General features: G+C 40.2%; 2 protein-coding genes across 2 annotated transcripts; one reads left to right on the forward strand and one right to left on the reverse strand.

The window, feature by feature from the left end:
- Positions 1 to 4,107: 4,107 nt before the first annotated feature.
- ccnb1 (cyclin B1) lies at positions 4,108 to 7,610 on the reverse strand. Its single transcript, XM_023399909.2, has 9 exons — positions 7,505 to 7,610; positions 7,118 to 7,246; positions 6,611 to 6,730; positions 6,321 to 6,509; positions 6,075 to 6,233; positions 5,715 to 5,951; positions 5,488 to 5,628; positions 5,097 to 5,207; positions 4,108 to 4,912 (listed from the first exon to the last, which is right to left on the reverse strand). The coding sequence occupies exons 1-9, from the start codon at positions 7,523 to 7,525 to the stop codon at positions 4,808 to 4,810; spliced, it is 1,212 nt and encodes a 403-aa protein (XP_023255677.1). The 5' UTR covers positions 7,526 to 7,610; the 3' UTR covers positions 4,108 to 4,807.
- A 1,790-nt stretch (positions 7,611 to 9,400) lies between these two features.
- On the forward strand, positions 9,401 to 15,317 carry zfand5b (zinc finger, AN1-type domain 5b). Its single transcript, XM_023399953.2, has 6 exons — positions 9,401 to 9,621; positions 12,726 to 12,910; positions 13,025 to 13,175; positions 13,526 to 13,629; positions 14,260 to 14,388; positions 15,114 to 15,317. The coding sequence occupies exons 2-6, from the start codon at positions 12,754 to 12,756 to the stop codon at positions 15,260 to 15,262; spliced, it is 690 nt and encodes a 229-aa protein (XP_023255721.1). The 5' UTR covers positions 9,401 to 9,621; positions 12,726 to 12,753; the 3' UTR covers positions 15,263 to 15,317.
- Positions 15,318 to 21,325: the final 6,008 nt, after the last annotated feature.

A 21,325-nucleotide genomic window follows, 5' to 3' on the forward strand; every position in this document is an offset into this window, starting at 1 on the left:
CTGCAGTGGATAAAGTAGTACCTGGTAGAGCTGAGTAGAGCTGAGTCAAGTTGAGTCAGTATTAAGCTGTGAAAAAATTCTCCAAAATGCCCCAGTTATTCTAGCTAATCCACAAACCTTGTTATAAGCACTTCTCACGGAAATGACTTTGTACCAAAGAAATAGTTCCCATGAAAACCAAATTTACTGACGGAACAATGGAGGTAAACCACACCACTAAACCAAACCACCAAAAGTGGTCACAGCAATGACTGAGAATGGGTTTAAGTCACTGAACAGGAGTCAGTGGGAGAACACAGAAAGATCAAGGCTGACATTTTCATCCGACACTAGAGACCATCTTTGAACAGACCTCATAATTTCCCTCTCAATATATGACCACCTGCCATGATCTGCATATTACAGAAGTTTCACTCATAGATCAGGTGTTGACACTTGAGCAGCTCCATTCACTGTAGAAGATTGAAAGATACGACTGAAACATTAGACAAGTTAATAAGTGGACCTTTGAGATAAAATTATTGTAATTGTTCATCGTGGGTCTGTAGATTATTCAGGGAAACTGGAAAATTTTTCTTGAATATTACAATGCTGTTTCGGGAATAAAATGATTCAGTATTGCTGTTCTTTGAGGCTAATTTGCTTGCAAGAAACTGATTAAAACAAGCGTATATACCTATATACCCATAACTAGTGGGTTTGGGAGGATGCACTGAGTCACAGTCATGCTGTGAGGTAAATACTAACATGTACTAACTAGCATGCTCACAATGGGAAGATATGTGTTTATCAAGCTCACCATCTTAGTTTAAGGTAAGCAATTTTAAAATTTTGCTATTGTTTCATAGCAAGTCTTTAGCAGTGGAAAGCAACCCTCTTGTTTTGGTTCTATTTCTATCACTTCTTTTCTTCTGCTAAAGTTAGCATACTAAGCAGTCCAGTCTGCCCTGAAGAAGTAGCGCTGCTCAGAGGGCGTATTATAACCTCTTGTCTTGTAAATGCAACAATGGCCGAAGCTCTTGACAAGACTGGTAAATAAACGCTAGCTATGTAGCAATAGCAAAACTTACAAATAGCTCCTTTAATGTGTTAGCGTGCAAATATTTGGTCATTAGCACTAAACACAAAGTACAGCAGAGTCTGATGGGCATGTCATTAGTTTCTATTTGACCTGATAGTGGCATAACATTAAATGTTGAGACCATCAAATTTAATAAAATTTATTTTGAGTGCGACATGAATATCTGAACCAAATTTGATGGCCATCCATCCAATAGTTCAATAACTAAATTATTTATATTTAAATGAAAAAAAAACTATCACATGGTGCTAGATGAAATTTTAGGGGATCAACAAAGTCGTTAGGATACATTGTCTGGAAACCATGTATTGAGATGTTTCACTGTCAGCAGGTTTTTCTGTTAAAGATTTATAGTCTCCAAGCCCAACCAGAGATTACACAAGTGTGGAGATTCCTAGAATCCAAGCCCTGACCCAGGTGTCAGTCTGAGTAACATTCAGTCAAATCATGCCAAGGCCCAGTTGTGTTTCAGTTCATGTACCAGAGTGGATTCAAGCGAAATCAGCTCAGATCACTTGGGCTAATATTTTCAACCCAGGAGAAAGACGTTTTTTGAGTCAGACGTGTAAACTAAACTATGACATGCAGGAAAAATGACAAATACTGCTGCTCTTTTGCACATGGTTGCTCAATAATTGTTGGCACACCAGTTTACTGCCAGTAAAAGACACGCAACTGTTTAATTTTTCAAATGTATTTTTTTTATATTTTGAGCACAACTGAAGTCCATTCATCTCCTCTGTATTGGGGTGGAGGCAGAAATCTCAGCGGTCGTTCTTTCACCCCGCACAAAAACCAAAGCTATTTGCACAATACCACAAAGGTTGAGTGATGAAATATGTTTTTCTTTTTGTAATTTGTGTGAACTTACCCTTTAAGCATTTTAGGATCACTAGCAAACGTGGTGTTTCAGTGTTCAGTTGCTGAGTTGTCTTGAGCTGCACCTCCACTATGTTCAATTTTCCATCATAATAAATGTCACACAGCTGAATCCCTGTCAGAGAGGCCAAATAGTGTTCTAGGCAGCTGCAAGTGTATGGTTTGGAGCCCCGCACAGGAGGAATCTCTCTTGTAAACCGATATGGCTGCTCAGTCATGACCTCAGCCTCCAAGAATGAATTCTCAGTATGATCTGTGGGTTTAAAAGCCCGGCTTTCCACGATAACTGAGACTAATTATCATGTGTCTCTGTGGAAAACAACAGAGGGAGAGCTAGATGGATGAAAGGGATGTGCTCTTAAGGTGTCAGTGTTACTGCCTGTATGTCATTATGTCAGGTAACAGATGCACAGCATAGATCTCACATGAGGGTTGTGTCAAACAATTTAGCATTATATAACATCTGAAACTATCAAAGCGTGGTTTTGGCTGGGTTTCTACCTCACAAGACAGTGAACGCACCACTGATCTTTTATGTGTAACTCAGGTCATATTTCACTGTATGAACTCTGTGCATGAACTTCAACAAACCCAAACTCCATGTGCCAAATAATGTTTTTCCCCTTTCAGCAGCAGATGATTTCTGGTCCCAGCTCCTGCAGCAATAGGTGTAGTCAAGTGTTATCCAGAAGGCCTTTAGGAGCGACGGCCTTATGACCCCAGTGATGTACACAGTGACTCACATCATGCAGATGGCAGGTGGTCTCTTGTACAGCAAAGCCCTCCAGGCGTCCTCCTGGGGGTGTGAGGATGGGGGGGTCTCTGGTTCCTCCAGGGCCTCAGCTGTGAATGGGTTAAAGTGATAATAGCTCCCATTCTGCTTTGTCCATTAGCTTTAAACACTTGTGACTTGATGTGATGTAATTGAATCTGTGAGGAGCCTATCTGCAGCTTACATGAGATCTCCATGTCTCTTACAAGTATTAAAGACTCAATTCAAGGGGTGGCTGATGGATTATATGACAACATCTCCAGATATAGTCAGTTTTGCTGGAATGTAAATTGACATGAAAAGAAAAATCAAGGTACATTATTTCAAGGGGGAAAAAAAAAAACTTTCAACTCAAGTGTTAGAGTGATCTTGCTTGTAGACCTTGTCTCATGCAAGACATTTAGACACACCATAGCAAGAAAAGCACAGGTGTAAATAATCAAATTGATGGCCAAATTCCATTTGGCTGTTGTGGTTTCAGGGCCCTGATATTGTGCACTTGGATATAACAGCCATTGTTATTAGTAAAACCTATTAAGTAAACATGTCTGTCAATGGTCTAACACTTTGCAACACCACCCTGTTACACAGATCTTTAATATTTGATAAGTGTGGCTTACTGAACACTGAATTTGAGGCCGATATTTAAAGTTGTCAGTGTTCTCTGGTGGGCATGCTATGTAATTAATACTGAAATGACAAACATTTGGCATTTCTGTTCTCCAACTTGTTACTTTAAGCATGGATATATCTTAACCAGACCATTAGCCTGTTGGAGACGGCTGTAGGAAACTGAGATAATTCTGAATAAGATGGAAGCAAGCTTGGTTTTGTTAACAGCAAGTTTGTGAAGTTTCAGACAGCAAAGTATAGCACAAGATTTGAGTCAGTCACAACTCAATAGTCTTACCCCAGAGTTCACACTCAATATAATGGGTAGATCTTCCAGAACCTGATGTGCAATTTAGTGCAAATTTTGAGTTCTTAAATAGGTGGCATGATTTTTTTGGGCCCTCAAAAGGTAAGCATAAAGTTATTGCATACTCTGTCAGCATATTGCCAGCCCTAGTGTTCAGGGATACTAGCAGAAAGTTGGGCAATCAGAAAAATGTAGGTGTGAGAATTTAAAGATCAATTTCTTGGTTTAACAGCACATTGAGTCAGTTTTAGTCAGAATGGGAAGTGAGATACTCCTGCATTTGCAGTCATGTCAGCCTATCATGACAGTTCAATGTAATGAAGTTGTAGTCCTGAACTCACAGCTCAGTATCTTTGAAGCTCAAACCGACACAGAGACAGAACTGGAAGTTACCAGCAACTTTAGTCTTACAGCAGCCTCTAGTGTTGATCAGAATGCATGACAAGGGAGCAGGTGTCTGGTCAAAACCATTTAATAGAGGCTTTAAGAACAAGACATTTAAGAATGTAAAATCATTTAAAGTATTGCTGTACATTTCACACACTGCCACACATTAAGAAAAGGCCATAAAAAAAGCTGGAACAGGCCAGATATGCCCACTGGACCTTTACATGTTACCCATTCAGAAAGCATGCAACAAGTTTTAGATTTCCAACAGCGCTTAAGCTATAAAAATAACTTCTAGACTTAAAATGCTAAAAGAACCAAGTGTGTGACTTACATTACACTGTGCGGCAACATTCAATGGCAGAACTGTCCAAGCTATTCCACATAAAGATTTCAGTCTGCTAACAATAAGTAGTGCATTAATGATCCATGTTGTAAAAAGACAGTGAAAATAGTGAATTAGTAGCATTACAGTCGTCATTGGTGGCTGACTGAATCTCATGCGGTGTAAAGATGTCTGACTTTGCTTTTCAGTGAAGTGACTCACATTATCAGTTTCAAAAATGAGGCCTAGATTAAGATTGAAAACCAGACAATTAAAACTTGCAGCATGCTTTGGAAAAAGGTCAGTAAAAGTGTGCATGATCTCAGCTGGTTAAACATGCAAACCACTGACACGGTCCTTTGTGTGCTGATCCTTCAGTCACGTTTAAAAAGTTTAAGTTACAACTGTACAACTCAGCACATGGTGCTAAAACATTTAGTCATCTCACTGGGTGAGCTGCTTTGCAAAATCCTTCACAAGTGAAGATTTGAGCTGCGAGATTGTGGCAATCCTCATCTGCTTTGAAGTCGAGTATTTGCCTTTGATGGCCTGAAACAAAAGAATATAGCAAAAAAGGGTCACCGACAAAGTAACTGGCCAAACTGAGATTAAGGCTCTCAATTATGAGCCTTGTGGCTAGTCTACAGATTCCCCATTTAAACCAGACACCAGGTAATTACAGTGATAACTGAATACCATCATTGTTTGTTAAAATAAATAAATAAAAACTCACTGTGTGCTTGGTCAGCCCCTCATTGACTTTCACAACATTCTTGGCAATGTGTGCCATTACAGGAATCAAACTCTCTGCTGTGTATTCCATGTAGTGCTGCAGTGTCACATCCTGAGGAGAAATGTCAGAAGCATGGTCAGCATTTTGTACAACTGGAAGCCACTGTAGGCTTGAGGGAGGCTGCTCAGCCAGGCTAGAATTAGCTTATTGCAATCAATGAGCAAATTAAACACCACTTTTGGCATCTAGACAAAGATTTGATGAGGCCTTGATGTAAAGTCATAGTTTGTCTTTGGATTGTTTAAGACATTTCTATGTAGCATCAAAGCTACTACAAAGCTGGTGTGCAGTTGTGTACTTGTCTTGACACTAAAGAGATGAAGCCACACACCCATTCTCCAGCATCCAAGATCTTGAGGGTAAGAGCCAGAGCTGCACAAGCCACCATGGAAGGTGGGAAGTGAACCATCTCGTAGTCGACCATGGTGAGCTCCAGGAGGTATTTTGCCAGGGTGTGCTGCTCAGCAGTTACCTGAGGTAAGACAGATATGTTAGTAGCTGGTAAATGGCTACACTCTGGCACTGGATTTAATTTCAGCTGGACCAAGATGTTGATACCTCATAGATCTTTGAGGCCCTTCTGAGGAACTGCAGGGGAAGAGGGCGGCCAAGTTGGAACTTGAGCACCCGCAGGATGTTCATCTCCATTTCTCTGATTTGGGCAGTGGTGTAGGCCCTGTCTGTCACATAGGCAAAGTCTGAGATCTCTGGGGGATACATCTCCTCGTATTTGGAAGCAAGGAACATGGCGGTCACTCCGACCAGCTGCAGCTGCTTCTTGGGGACTGGGTGGTCCTGTTGGAGATGACATGTAGTGTTTAGAAAGACAGGTGAAGCACATCAGAAGGCTGGGGTTTGCTATATAGCATGCAAGTGTTAGAGACAGAGAGGCCAAGAGTTAATACAAAAGTCACTCACCTGAAGAAAGCGGTCGATGATTCCCACAGTCATGTACATCGTTTCCTGCAGTAGACGGAACTTCAGGCTCACTTGCACAAGCCAGTCGATGAGAATGGCTCGCATGTTACCAGTTACCTCCTGACCCTGTAGATAACTGGGTCTAACATTCTGCTCAACCTGAGGAGATAAACTGGATTAAATCCAAAGACAAGCAGGGGAGAAAACCAACATGAAACCTAATCAGAAAATGAAAGTGTTGCTTGCCTCGAGCTGTCGGAGATACTTGTAGATCTGTTTCACATATTCACTGCAGAGCATGGGGTTGTCGTAGTCATCTGCATCCACATCTCTGATAGCAGTATGAAGCATGACATCAGAAAATGCTTGGCAGAGGTCAGCAGGCTCACAGCCAGAAGTCTCCATTGGAGTAGGGGAGGCTGGTTCAGGCACAGGCTGGAACGGTGGCAATCCAAACATGAGTTCAAACAAACAAGTACCACACCCAGCAGTCATTTGTGTCTTAATAGCAAGATAGCTGTTGGCAGGCAACTCACTTGCACCTCAGGCTTAAGTTTAACAGGAACCTCATTCTTTGGTTTTGGTTGTTGGACAACTGCTGCCTTTTCAACTTTGGTGGTGGCTTTGGTCTTCTTAGTTGCCTCTGTCTTGATGCCCTAAAATTAGAGGAGTAGTGAAGTCTTACTGAAATAATGGCAACTTGATCATGGTTAACGATCACCCCCCCACCCGAGGGGAGGAGAGAGGGGGAAAAAAAAGAAAAAAAAAAAAAAGAAAAAAAGTAATGGCAAAGGGTGAGTTCGTCCCTTAACACCCTTTTGTTCCCACTACATTTAGGCCTAAAGACTACAACAGGTAGTCCACTGGTTCAATTAGTGAAATATGGAAATCCCCACAACATGCAACTACACCTCCTTCGGGTATTGCAGCAGCCTGCAAAATCTATTAAAAATTTCAATGCACTGCTAACGATAAAATACGTTTGTATTTTAAAGTAGCACGCCTCTAACCAACCCACACATTCGCTCTCCCTTCATTTTTACCTTTTTCTGCGCTTCTTTGTTAACTGCGATGTTTCCAATCTCTCCAAGTGCCGCTCGAGGCTTAAGTGAGGGCCCGGTCACCGAGCAGGCCTTGCCACCGAGGTCAGTCCTGGTAGAAGCCAAGCGGTTCTGCAGAAAAGCAAAAAAAAAAGTAAAAGTTATGTTGCAAGTTGTAAATGAATAGCAGGATACCGAGTTTAGTCGAATTCCTATTAATATGGAACGATTGCACGAGAGCAGGTCCCACCGCGACGCACGAGGGCATATTACACTGCAGGTATTTAAAATAAATAAAAATTCGACAAAGCCTTTGTCCAAAGTCTTTTAAATGTTTCTGTTTATAAGTAAGAAAACATATACGAATTAGAAAAAGCTCCAATGACTTACTCTGGTCACTCGAGAAGCCATTTCCAAATGTTCGTTGCTTCGACCAAAAGACGGATATTCGTACTGACGAAAGATGCGGTGTAGTTTTAAGCTTCAGCGTCTTGGTTTAAATCCTCGCTCGCTACACGCTGATTCGCTGTGCTCCGAATTCCCCGAGCATCTGATTGGTCGAGCGCATCTGTTTCAAATGCGTTCCCCAGACAACTAGTGTTCACGTGATATGGTATCTTTTTTATTCACTTCCTTTTCCTGTTATGTCCTGCTTATGTTTTTAAAAGCACACTTTACAGTGTTTGAATGCTTTTTGAATTTATTTTAAAACGTAGATGTGGAGAATATATTTACATAGTAAAAACAAACAAAACAAATAAAACAAAAAACTCCAGTAAGTTTAATGTAAAAAATCGGATGATGATGCGTTTACATGTGTCATTACATGCAGTAATCAGTATTAATAATTGATTACATATAAGTCTCCCATCTTAAACAAACACACACAAACACAAACACACACACACAAAATTATGATGTATTATTATGATACCTGTATCAACCTATAGCTATTGACAGTATGCTACAACATTACGTGGGACTGTAATATATTGTGAGGAAATTAACGAACTTTAATTTAATTTAACTTTAGCTTTAATTAATGAACTTGTATGTGATATAGACTATTGTCTTATAGAACTAGAATAGCCTTTCTATATACATACATATATATATATATATAATGTCTTTCTTTCTTTCCTTCTCTCTATATTGTAACTACAGAATGACAACATGTTTTAGATTATGGATTTGAAAATTCAAAAACAATCTATATGGAGATGATGGGAATTTGCAAATGAGTAGAGGGGAGCATTTAGCAATTGTAGTGTCAGGATCTTTTCATCCAGTGTGGTGGCATGGATGAATTATAATGTATCCTTAATGGGCACTGAGTACATGACAGGCACCCTAACTACCACTGCACCCACAATTGTGCTTTAAAACTATATTTTGTAATTTGGGATCAATATGTGAAACTCCTTACCTAGATAACTCAAAATGGATCATGAACTACATCATTTTAAACTCATGTTGCTTTGAAAGAATGATCAGTTGTGTTGTCATGAAGTATCTGGTGCTTTTCATTGGGTTTTATGATCATTTCATTGTATGACTGTGTGTGCCCTGTGCATTGTTTGTGTTTTTTGCTGTTTTGTGTATTTGTGTACAAGCCCTTGTGATGGGCCTTGCAAACAAGCTTTGGCTATAAATGCTGTGGTATGTGGCATTGACCCATGCTATGTGCCTGTCACTATAAAAATAAACATGACAAAAAGTTAACAAAAATAAATGTCAAATCAGAATTGGTATCATGAGAGCAGCTGCACAAAATGAAATGATCATGTTTTTAAAAAATTACCCAGACATCCCTACTTTTACGTGAACCCTGTGACTTTCAGACAAGAAATACTTGGACCTGTGCGTAAAGACTACCCATTTCATTGAGCTTTACCTCAGGGAGATGTAAGTTGTAGGACAAAGAACAAGGTTAGACAAAGAGAACTATAGTGAAAGCTGGGCAGTGGAGGTACAGAAATCCCCTGAGGAAGTTGGAGATTACGAGGAGCACGTGAATGCGCCATCTCTTCTCCAACTTGTTTCTTTGGATGTACAGATAGCAAGGTCGCATCATCCCTTTCCTAACAACATGCTCATTGATTTTGAACAACACCAGCATCGAAGCTACTTTCTGTCTGCTTAGTAGAAGAAGCAGGGTTAAATGTTCTGTAATACCTTGACATCTTTTGTGGCTATACTCCAACACCCCTGCCTTCCAATCACAGGATCACAATTTCCGTGACGTCCACCGGAAAGAGAGAGGACGCAAACGCACCACGTAAAACAAAACAGATGCCACCACAAATCAGCTACAGAGGACGTCAGCTAAACCAGTCAGCATTACTCCCGGGTGGAGTGGAGCCTACGTTTGTGTGAGAAGACTGAAAAGAAAGGCACAGACGACGACTCACCTAGACGGCCCTAGTTAGTTAGCTCCAACCAAGGTTAAATTAGTTATTCGTCAATCCCAAAGTTCCAAAAAACAAAACGCTTCTCTGACACAGAAGGTAAGTTCATTAGTTGATGCATCGTGAGCTAGCACAAGTGGTTGTTGGGGAAGTTTCTGAGGTGAACAGCGAAACACTAGCGTTAACATGGAACAGTCTTTAAATCACATTTTATCTTGTTGTAATTAGCCTTGACGTTAATCTATACTTGAATTCCTAAACTAGGGAGGATTAAAGAAATGTTTCGTTTGATTAGCACGTGTCGTTGAAAACTTTTCTTATCCAACTGCGGGGTTGTAAATAAAATACAACTTTCGCATTTTAGAGCTCCCAGCTACTAAACCTAACTTTAATGTCACTGTTGTTTCAACACCGATCAAACTATAAACTAACTATAAACTCTGTATGTATTGTGGCTAGCGTTAATCTGCTAGCATTACCACCACCAGCATCTGTAGACTTGCCTAGTATCTTGTTGGTTATTTCATGATTTTTCCATTAACAGGTATTCTCATTTGTCTGTATTGCCGTTTTGATTCACCTGCCCATTTCCCATGGTATTAGTCATAAAGGTAGTTAGTTTCAAGTTAATGTCAACATAGGTACTTCGTCTGTGGTGGGAACAAAAACAGAGGACAGACAAAGCAAAGGCAACAACAGTGCTAACAGTTTTCTGCTGTAGCTAACCTCTAGCATGCTATCATTAGCGAGATCACGAGAATCTGCTCACACGGTTGTTGTGGCTAACAGACGTTAGCATACGACCAATTGGATACAACTAAGCATTCATCTGATATTTAGTCGTGTATCTTTTTAGCTAGAAACGTCCATAACATGGCTGAGAGGCAATAATGTCCACGCTAGCCAGTTGAATGTAACGTTGATTTTGAGAGAAGGGCGCTAGCAGCAGCCATTAGCTTGCTAGCATGACTCAGTGGATTTGTAGAAGTGACACGGTTGTGGCCCGGTGTTTGCCAGGAAGCAACCGAGGACCGCAGCCAATATAAATAATACTGATTGTTTGTGACTCCACTGAGGATATCTAACTTAAGATACATGCCTTTATGTTATTGACCCTTGGGGTGATGTTAGCATACTACAAGAAACAGTACATGTCTGGCTCAGAGTGATTTTGATCTTTTGTCTCAGTAATAAACGTTCTCGTCTTTTTACGTGATCTACAGGTGTTGCACTGAGTTTTGTACCCATGTCACAATCTATTCAGACTACTTTCATCCCCAGTTGGTGGCAGCCTCTTGTCCCTTGGTTTAGAAAGCTGATGATATCTTTCAAGGGAAACCTACGCTGACGAGGATACAAATTTTGGCACGATACCAGCTCTGATTGCAGGTCTCTCGAGGTTGTCTAAAAATAGATGTGTTCACAGCCTTACTGTATTGAGGTAACTCGTGAGTGTGTGTGTCTTTTGAAATCAGTGTCACATTGCACTCCTGTGACAGAGGAAAGCCATCATACTCAGGTCCATGTGAGCCTGGAGCTCTGCAGTGTGCAGGCACACACACACGTGAAGGTGCAGATTGCAGTAGTGTAGTGATGACATTTTTTGGGGAGAGGAGGAAGCCTCTGATGCAGTTCACTTGAACCAGAGCTTGATGATGTGAATACTTTCCTATTTCGTTCCCCCATCTTTTAGTTAGCACCGTAAACAGCCTATGTCCCCTTAAGCGATATCCTCACCACTTCCTTTAAAATAAACGTCTCATTAGGCTGATGCAAATTCATGTTTACTTTACTAACTTTGGCTAGAGAAGAGAGGACTCTTTGTGTTTTGAATTGGAACAAGCCGTAATCATGCTAATATTAGACTTGCCTGTGTTTTTGCCTACAGGCCTATTGTGACAATATGTAAGCAAGAGCTTTTACAGTCAAACCATGAATTGGGATTCTTTTATCACATATATTGATTCCAAGATCAAGCATGGAATTCCTTGTTGTAGTCTAAAATTGGCAGACTATAAACGTGACCAGGCATTCATGCCAAGTTTCTGTACAATTTTCAATGATCTGTGTTGCCAACATTTTTCACTCAGTGCCAAAAAAGTATAGACCCCTGTCTTAAATGGCATGATTATCTCATCATTCAGGTAGTGTAGTGATCTGAGGCCAAAACCTGTGGTGATATAGGGCAGAGGGAAGATACAAGTTGTCTTTTTAACTTTGGCTACTGAAGAAATGACTGACTGGAGAAAGTGTCTTCTGATCAGTTAGACTGTCTTTCCCTTTCGCACTGTTGTTAGATGATCGTGTCCAAATTAGACTACAATGTTGTGTTAATTACATTAAGTATCTGAGCAGCTGAACAAGCCAAAGTCAGATGTGAGCATGTGTTAATGGCTGTGAGTGATAATGAGCTCTTGCTAAACCTATGAGTAATTGCTACCTACAGATGAATAGTGTGGTATGAGAGTGTTGAGTGGATTTGAACCAGAGGTGAGTGTGATTCAGTAAAGCAGACAGACTACGGTCAGGGGTGAATATTACACTGTGTTATGACGGCACAGCCTGATGCTCACTGCAGGGCCTGGTGATAGGTCAGGACATCATTTAGCATGAATGCTCATCCAATATTCACCCAGCTAATGGCACATTTTATTGTGTATTAGTAAATGGTTTGAGCTGTGAGTTATAAATGTTTGTTTGGTTTTATCATTTCTACAGATTCAAGTGAACAAACATCAATGTTTTCTGACTCAGTACCTGGATATTTTGTGTGGCTGCTGGCTGTAATACAGCTGAGTTTAGCTGAATCACAACATCACGGTACCCCAGATTATAAAACTAATCGGTTCAGTTTATTAACACAGTGTTGTTTTGGTCTGGACATCTAGTAGAAGTCCAAAATTCATTGCTGTTTACAATTTACAATTTGTTTACAATTATATAAAATGGAAAAAGCAGCAAAACTCAAATTTGAGAAAGTGAATGTTTGGCATTTTCTGCCAGATTAATTCTTTGTATTCCATTTACCTTTCAGTGGCCTTTTGGCAATGATTTGTTTTTGTGCATGATTTGTTTTCTGAGTGCCCCACTCAGCAAAGCTAACTAATTCTTGAGCTTATTTCTTCAGGTCTCATTTCCTTTCCTGTGCTTGCACCAACACAAACACTTATCATTCCAATGTGCGTCTTTGTTTATGTCTCCAGGTCAGCTCACTAGGCGGCAGACATCGCTATGGCCCAGGAGACCAATCAGAGCCCAGTACCTATGCTCTGTGCCACTGGCTGTGGTTTCTATGGCAACCCTAGGACTAATGGCATGTGCTCTGTGTGCCACAAGGAGCACCTGTCAAGACAAAATAATGGAGGAGTTGGTTCTTTGAGTGCTGTGGGTAAGAACTGCTGTGTCTGTCACAGGTTTTTCACAAACTCCAGACTCCTGTCTGCAGCTGCACTGCCTTTGTCTCGAGTGTCTGACTGTAAGAAGGTGATATTTTCTTTCTCAGGCAGCAGCAGTGGCCCCACAGCTGAGGCTTCTGCCATGCAGAGGTTAGAGGCCACCTTGAATAATGCTGCAGCTGCTGCTGCAGTCGCTGCTGCAGAGGTGGCAGCTGAGGCTGTCGCCTCTGCTGAGGCTGTTGACACCAAGGCGCTCAGGTGAGGGGATCCACAAGGGTCACACTATACTACCTTCAAACAAAGCTCGAGGTCACAGGTTTGAAATAGGAAGCTGAGTACACATTACGCCTGCCATTTATATGGTGTAAGTCATGAGTGCAGTGTTGCTAGTCCTTAGCAACTTCCTCAGTGGGTCGTTCCTGTGGACTCTTCTCATAAAAAGGACCCCACTTGAAGCCATCATTAAACCTGAATCAATACACGTGTAGTAGGATCTCCTTACTGTCTCCTCAGCACACACCAGCTGGATATATGATAGATATGGTCATTAAATTCATTAACTCTCCTGTAATATGCAGGTTTAAATTGATTTTATTCTATCTTCACAGTGGGGTTTCAACGGCCATTTCTGTAACACAACAGATGACTGAAATGAGTCTCTCCTGTGAGGAGAAAGGGGCGTCAGGGAGTACAGTAGAGCTCACAGAGCCAGGTGGGTACCACAAATGGACCAGTTACTTATCTCAGTGGTTATATACTTAGTTAATAGTTTATTGAGTGTAGTGTGATACGGTCCAATACAACAGGCCTACAGGAAATAACATTGTGACACTTGCAGTATAATGCTTAACTTTTGTTTTCACTGTTGGGAAAATGTTGATTACAGTCAGACAATTTGATGGTATTTATCATGAGATGATCCAAATTTTGTTTATACTGAGGTATCCTTTACTGAAATATCTCTGCTTGTATTTGGCCATTGAGGAACAAATTGTAAATCAGTGAGCAGGACTGCTTTATGGACATATTATAGTCAGGGTGTCGTTTTAATCAGTGTGATGAAGTACCTTGATTTTAAAGCTATTTTATTCACACAATTAGTCAGAAACAAACATTTCACTCTGGTTATTTTATGCATAACTGCTCTATGTAGTTCATGTATATATTCATATTGCAATTAAATTCAACTGTGTACACCTGATTAAAATATTTTCTCCACCCTCACTTACACAAGGATGCTTTGTTGTCCGAGAAATGCATTTTTTATGGTATGGCAGCACCTCTTCGGGTTATTAAGAGAGATACTTTTCCGAGTTGAAGTGTTTTTCTTGTGTGTCTTCAGTGGTGAGTCAGCCCACAGTCTCAGCCTCTCATCCCTCCACTGCTGGCAGTGAAGAGTCCAAAACCCCAGAGCCCCCAAAGCCCAAGAAGAATCGCTGCTTTATGTGTCGCAAGAAGGTTGGCCTTACAGGTGAGAAGTGATTTAATGTGATTAGAGAGAGTCAGTCTGCCACCAACCACAGCTTTGTTCCTGTTCTTCTAGGTTACTTGTTCCCCCAGGAAGTACAAGCTGACAACTGTAACTTTTTTCAGTAAAGTGATTTAGTCATTTATAATGGAGTGTTGTCAGGTGTTCAAATTGTAACAGCTTCTGTGGTTGGATAATGAGATTGCTCTGGGTTAACAGCTACAATTATGGCTGAATGTGCCAATAGAGTCTGGTCAGACCAGAATCCACAGCAGAATGTGAAATGTGCATAAACTTTTTCTTGAGCAAAGGCAAAAAAAACATCAGCAGACTACATTACAATCTACTGCAGCCAAAGAGGTAAAATGGAGAAAGGCACAGATGTGGGTAAATATTGGTTCAGAATTGATCTCATATCTAAGTGTTGATATATTCCTCTACGATTCAGTCATTTTATAAGTAATAGGCTACGTTACAGGGAGCAGTGATTCATTACAGCTGGTTGTAGTTTATTACATCCTCCAAAATAAGAACTGTGTCCTTTTCCTGAAAATGTGTCTTCACACCTGTTGTGATCAGTAATTGATCACATCAGGGGGTGATGAGTTTTTAAGGTGATCAACACGTGGCTGCAGTGTGCACTGGCGTGTTTAAATTGAGGGATGTTTTGCTGTTGTGAGCCCTTAATATTGATTTGACCCGGCCTGTCCTCTGCTGTTGCGTTTCAGGCTTTGACTGCCGCTGTGGGAACCTGTTCTGTGGACTTCACCGTTACTCCGACAAGCACAACTGTCCGTACGACTACAAAGCCGAAGCTGCTGCCAAGATTCGCAAAGAGAACCCTGTGGTTGTTGCTGACAAGATCCAGAGAATATGAAGAAGACTCTTAGTTTGACTTTGAATACCGGGAGTGATCGGATTGAAAAAAAACATAGACTTGAGCCCAACCTTCTCTGTGAAGGATCTGTTTTTCTTTTCTGGTTTGTTACACATTCAGGACATTTTTCCCCCCAGTGCATGAAAGTTCATGTATATTTTCAGCTTTGTTCTTGTTTAGGTGTGAGTCTAACACTTTTTTGAGGGTTGTATTGAACAAGCAAATAGTGTATCTGGGGACTGGGCGTGGGTGGGGGTTATTATGGGAAGTGACTGAGGGAGGTTACTGAAGAAAAAAAAAAGCCCCTTTTAGAAAATGCTGTTGATGGCCGTAGATGGCTGTCCAGTCTGTTTTGTGGTCCTGCTGAGGTCACTTGAACTCTGCCTGGAAACGCTCAGATATTTTCGGGCTGTTGTTTGGACTCAGACTGTTACTGCTGTTGGCTGATGGCACCATCTCAGCCGTGCTTGCTCTCTGCTGGCTTGAGTAGCAAAATGGATATATCTCTCTGTCTCTTCTTTTTTTCTTTTTTCTGGCCTTCACTAAACTCTGTGAGGTCAGAGTCAAACCCTCCTGACTGTCAAACCCTGTCAGACTTTGCGTCCCGGTAAGTTATTATCAACCTGAAATGCTTCTCTGTGCTGCCGGAATCTCGTCCACTCTGGCCCTGCCTGCGACACACAGCTCAGACATATTGCTAAAAAGACTTTGAGAAAGAGACTTTGTTGCAGGCCCTATCTTGCTGGCTCATATCCCCTCCCTCCTGCTGTGTGTGCGGCACTAGGAACACAATGTAGTTTGACAGTGTATTTCATTTTTCTCCCACTGATCTTGGACTGAATGCTGTGACTCGCCCTGTGTCCGGGATCTGGAAGGACAGGCACATGGACTTCAGCTTTTAAGGTCTTTAAAACCATCCACTGAAGTCACATGATGAGACATGTCACCTGACTGTGACGTTTGTTCCCTGTTTTTTTTTTGTTTTTTTTTGTTGTTTTTTTTTGTTGTTGTTTTCCAGAAAAATGGTTTGTATGTTGTGTGTTGTTGTATGACAAGTAGCCTACACTTGTATTAATTTTTTGCCTTTGGAAGGGTTTAGCTCCACTAATATTTTCATCTTTTACTTCACTATTGAATGTTTTCTTCTATTTTTAATGTGAGCTGACAAATTCATGACATCGGGAGTGTGTTGGACTGCTGCGCACGTGTGTATCAAACACAAGTGTGTGTTATTGGGAGTCGATGTGGTTGGCTGGTGTGTGAGTACCATGAGGCTAAGTTGTTGTGTGCCGCGGTGACTAGTGAGACCTGTGGGCGTAGGTTATTAATTAATTTTTTCAGTTTTGATGATTTTTGGTCTGGCTGCTTAATGTGTGTGTTTTGTTTTTTACCCTTTAGTTATGCAAGTTTGTACAAACATCTTTATTTATATACTGCAGTGCGCATAATCTTCCAATAATACAGAATAAATTGTATGATGTAAATAAATTATGTTCAAAAATATAGAATCAAGACTCTTATTAATAGTTTGGTGTTTTTTTTGGTGCATTTCTTCCTAACCTCTTCCATGTGGATCTCTTTATTTTGCAGTGTAAACAGAACCTTGGTAAAAGTTTGATACAGCCACAGTTTGTAATGACACATAAACCCCTATTTTCCTCGAACAGGTTCAGATGGCGAGCACAGCATCCCGCTGACATTTACAGGCTGCTGTCTGTCAGTGTCTCTGCCACAGCTCCGTGTTTCCACGTGACTCGTGTCTCCGCAGGGGAAACAGGATCTGCTGCAGCGAGTGTGTCCTCGGGTCACATTATGACACCTGCTCCCCTGCTTCACCCTGAGGTCTGTATGTTGTGATACACGCACGTGCAGATGGAGCTCATTCATTAGCACAAGATGCACATGGTGTCAGGAACGCTTCTGCTCCTCAGTTCCAGTCACACTGGGTAGGACGATAAAATCCATTCTCTGGGGAACGTGAATGTATTTACAGTATAGACTGATGTGACTGACTGAGCAACCAGCCATCACACCAACATTGCTGTCCATAGAGCCTTTGCTAAAATGAGACAAAGTAAATACAAGTTGTGCACAAAGGATCAGTGTTGAGGTTATATAAAGCCGGGGAAAAACACTGCTTTTGTGATCATCTGACTGCAACTGAAAAGCAGAAAACTGTGAAATTCCCACCACTGTAACCTCAGTGTACCACACAGTGTGACACTGATGTTACAAATACACATTTGAAGTTGTGTAAGAGTTTTGACCCTGCTTTTCCAGTTGAAAGCAGTTCTCTATAAGTATAAATCTCTTCTACACATCCACAATTGAATTAAACATGCAGAGTTTTGTCACAGGTTTACAAAGGGTGATAACCACACTGAACAGATTTTCACAAATTCAAAATCTTATTGATTATATCTTATCTGATTCCATGTCTAACTTTCAGATTATTCAGCATTTAAACCTTCTGTTCTCATGTGTACATGTGATTGTAAGAAAACATACAGAAATATAAAAATACATGAAATATATTCTCACATAAATAAACATGACCTTTCAGTATTTGTAAAACAGATAATTTATTAATTAATGCAGTTATTCTGCAGTAATTGTGGGATAGTACACGTCAATCGATTTTTCTTTCTTTTTTGTTGTTGTTGTGGAACAACCACTAGGTGGCATAACAGCAACATGTAACTTGTCTAAGAGCAAAATACAAACATGACTGTTGACTTTTATTGTGCAGTTTGTATAAATATATGAAACTTTTAAAGACAAATTGAAATAAAACTTAACATAATAAAATATCACTGAAAAGTAAAACCTGACATTGCAAATTTAAAAATAAACTCTTTGATATTACTCAGTCAGCACTGTTTGCAGAATGTGATTATGAATATAAACACATGTAAACAGCTGAATTGATCACCAACCTTCTTATATGAAGGTTTATAGTTGTTCATAATTCACAGCTCTGATTGTAACAGGTAACAGAAGTTAAATAGTTGAATTTCTTTTTATCGTTCAGTCTGTCTGTCATACATACACTGGTGCTGAGCTGTCACAGATGTGCAGTAGAATATTAAAGCTCTCTCCAGACCTGAGCCATTAACTTTTAATTGCTCATGCATCTTTCATTGTGATCAGGCATCAAATATTGATTTAGAAACATCTGATGGCTTTTGTGTGTCAGCACCACAAATGTGTCCGGAGTTGAGGAGATGTGGGGAATTTCTGCTGTTTCCAGAGAGACAAGACTGATCTCTGAGATGTTATTAACCAAAAAAATGTAAAAATAAATTAAACGAGCAGCAAGTGCTTTTAATTTTGGTAAATAATTACTTTGTTCATTTAATTCCTTTTGTCATACACAATTTGTTTTAGTCCTAATGCTTTAAAATGTGCTTGCTTATCTCTGCTGAGCATCACTGTACTGTCAATTTAATGCTGTTTCGGCTGCTGGTCATGTTCAATAAGCAGATTTAGGACATTACTTTGGTTTATTTGTGATGAGCAATGTAAGTAAGTTTGGCATTTATGGACTTAATAGTAGATTATTTACAACAAATTACAAAGGTAGAAGGTCTTTTATTTATTTTTTATTATTTGTCCATGTTCATTCATTCAATTGCAGTTTATGTCTTGGAATTTTGCTCAATTGTAATTTTCCCGTTTTGGGAATTTTACCTTCTTTTTGTTTTTTTTGGTTTTTTTGCTGTAATCTTTAAATTATAATGTAGTGTTCAATGTCCCTAGTGTGATGTATAACTCAATACGTAGTGTGGTCTTCTTTTCCTAATGGTCTTTTCTATATTGATAAATTGCTATATGACAATACAAAACCGATGATACAGTTGTGAAAGCGGAGCAGAAAGGAAACATCTTATCAATCCTTTAAACAGATGCCAAAAACACATGTACAATAACCACATTTGTGATATTTGATATATACAAACATGTTTGTAGGGGAGGCTGGGGATGGTTACAATTCTTTTTGCATTTCTCATAAAATACAATATCTGTGCATATGCCTACACTTGTATATACAAACAGTGGGGTCCAAAGGTCTCGGACCACTTTTGGGAAAATAGTTTCACAGTTTTGGACCTCGGTGTATAGCTTATACATTTACCCTCATATAAATTCACTTTAAAAATATACCATCAACATTTTGTATGTTGCAGTACTTTATATAATGACCACTTAATCTAATATAGTAAAATTCTGTCATATACACTTTCTTGACATATGCACTTTGTGTCCATATTCTCTTGTCTCACATTCTCTCTCTATTCAGGTGAGCAGGGATGCAGCAAACGTGTCGAGTGTGTGATCCACATCTCACCTGCAGAAACTGACAACCGTGTAATAGAATCATTTTGCATGTGGAAAATGAGCTCTTCTCTATTATTTAATGACGCTCTGGAGTATTTCTCAGCACGGTTTCCAGCTCTGCGCACACAGGTAGCTGCTGTCAGTGCTTGCTTCAGGCTGGCTGACTGTCTGAGCTGCTGTATTTGTACTGTAAAGAAAAGAAACACTGCAGTTTCAAGGTCATCTCAGGGTATTTACTGCATGCCTGATGAGCCTCGCTTACAGAAACCTAAACCTTCATTAAATCTTTAGGGCGTCTGGTCTTCTCCTGTGTGTGTGTGTGTGTGTCTGTGGTCTCCAATAACAAGATGAGTGAGAGTGTTTTTAGGCATTTTAGATAATGTGCTCTTTTGGACATTTTGGAAAAAGAAAGCAGGAAAGCTAAATACAGTCTTCACAGTAGATGATCTCACCTCTAACAGTCAGTTTGGGCCTGATGGGAACCACTGCTGAGACCCACAGCTGCACATCAGCACCTCCATGTAGTAATAATAAAATATAAATGTCCCAGCTACTGGAGAATAACACAGCCTCTCTGCTTGATACGCCACAGTGCCATTGCCTTTGGTTTCCAGAATTCGCTGTACCTATCAAAGAACACCTGTTGAGAGCGGGTCACATGCAGCAGTCGTCATAGTGACGGCACTGTCAGATACCTGAGTTGGGTGCTGGCGGGGAGCCGAGGCAGAGGAGAGCCAATTTCCTTGGGGGGGTGGAGGGGTGGAGGGGTGGACTGGTCAAACGCTGCAGAGGACGCAGAGGACAGACGCTTTTTATCTTCGATCATGCCAAGAAAAATTGATGCAGCGACGATGGATGAAGGTGAGTTGAAGATTGGAGAACTGGAGGAATCATTTGTTTTGTATAATGATATGAGTTGTGTAGGTTGTAATGATGTGTGATGCAGCAGGGTCAATTCAGAGCAGAAAAATATTATCCTTTATCAAAACAGATTAATAATTTGTGTTGAAAAAAATACATTTCATGAACTGACTGAACATTTCAACCATGTAGTACTTACATACTTTATACAACATTCAATTGTTTAATTGAGACCCCAGACACTAATGTATGGACTCAAGTCATGTGACTTTTGGCCCTTTTTCACAAGCAGGAGCTTAATGAAGCTTGACATAACGTGCAGCCATTGTCACGGGTGCTGCTCTTGTTTCCACTGGTCTCCACCTGCTGTTGGCCCGAGTCCCTGGAACTGAATTTGGGCACAAATTTGAATCAGACTTAACAAAATCAAAAAAAATATTTATCTAATTTATCAAAAATAATTATTTGTGACTCAATTGACTTGAAACTTAATTTGGACTTTCTGACCTGAATAACTTGATGAAAACTTATTTGGTTCTGGTATTCACTGTTTTCATGCCCCATATATCTGCTGTGTGTTATATGCAAAACAGAGAGTCTCTGTGACACCTGTATCTATGATGAACCTCAAAAACACTAATATATAAAGTTTGTGTCAATTTTGCAATATATGACAATATGACATCACTGCCACTGGAAAACTCCATGCTAACATTTTGTTTATTGCTGAGTCCTAAAAACTTGTTTTCTGAAACCACCCGCTTGATATTATTCTAATAGCAATAGTATAGTCATTCTTACATATAGTTCTTACATATGGTGTACAGTAATTTTTCAGTTTGAGTTACTATAAACAATCATCTC

Source organism: Seriola lalandi, unplaced genomic scaffold (genome assembly GCF_002814215.2).
Source record: "Seriola lalandi dorsalis isolate HSWRI2012SDOR001 ecotype SW California unplaced genomic scaffold, Sedor1 jcf7180002052129, whole genome shotgun sequence".
NCBI lineage: Eukaryota > Metazoa > Chordata > Actinopteri > Carangiformes > Carangidae > Seriola > Seriola lalandi.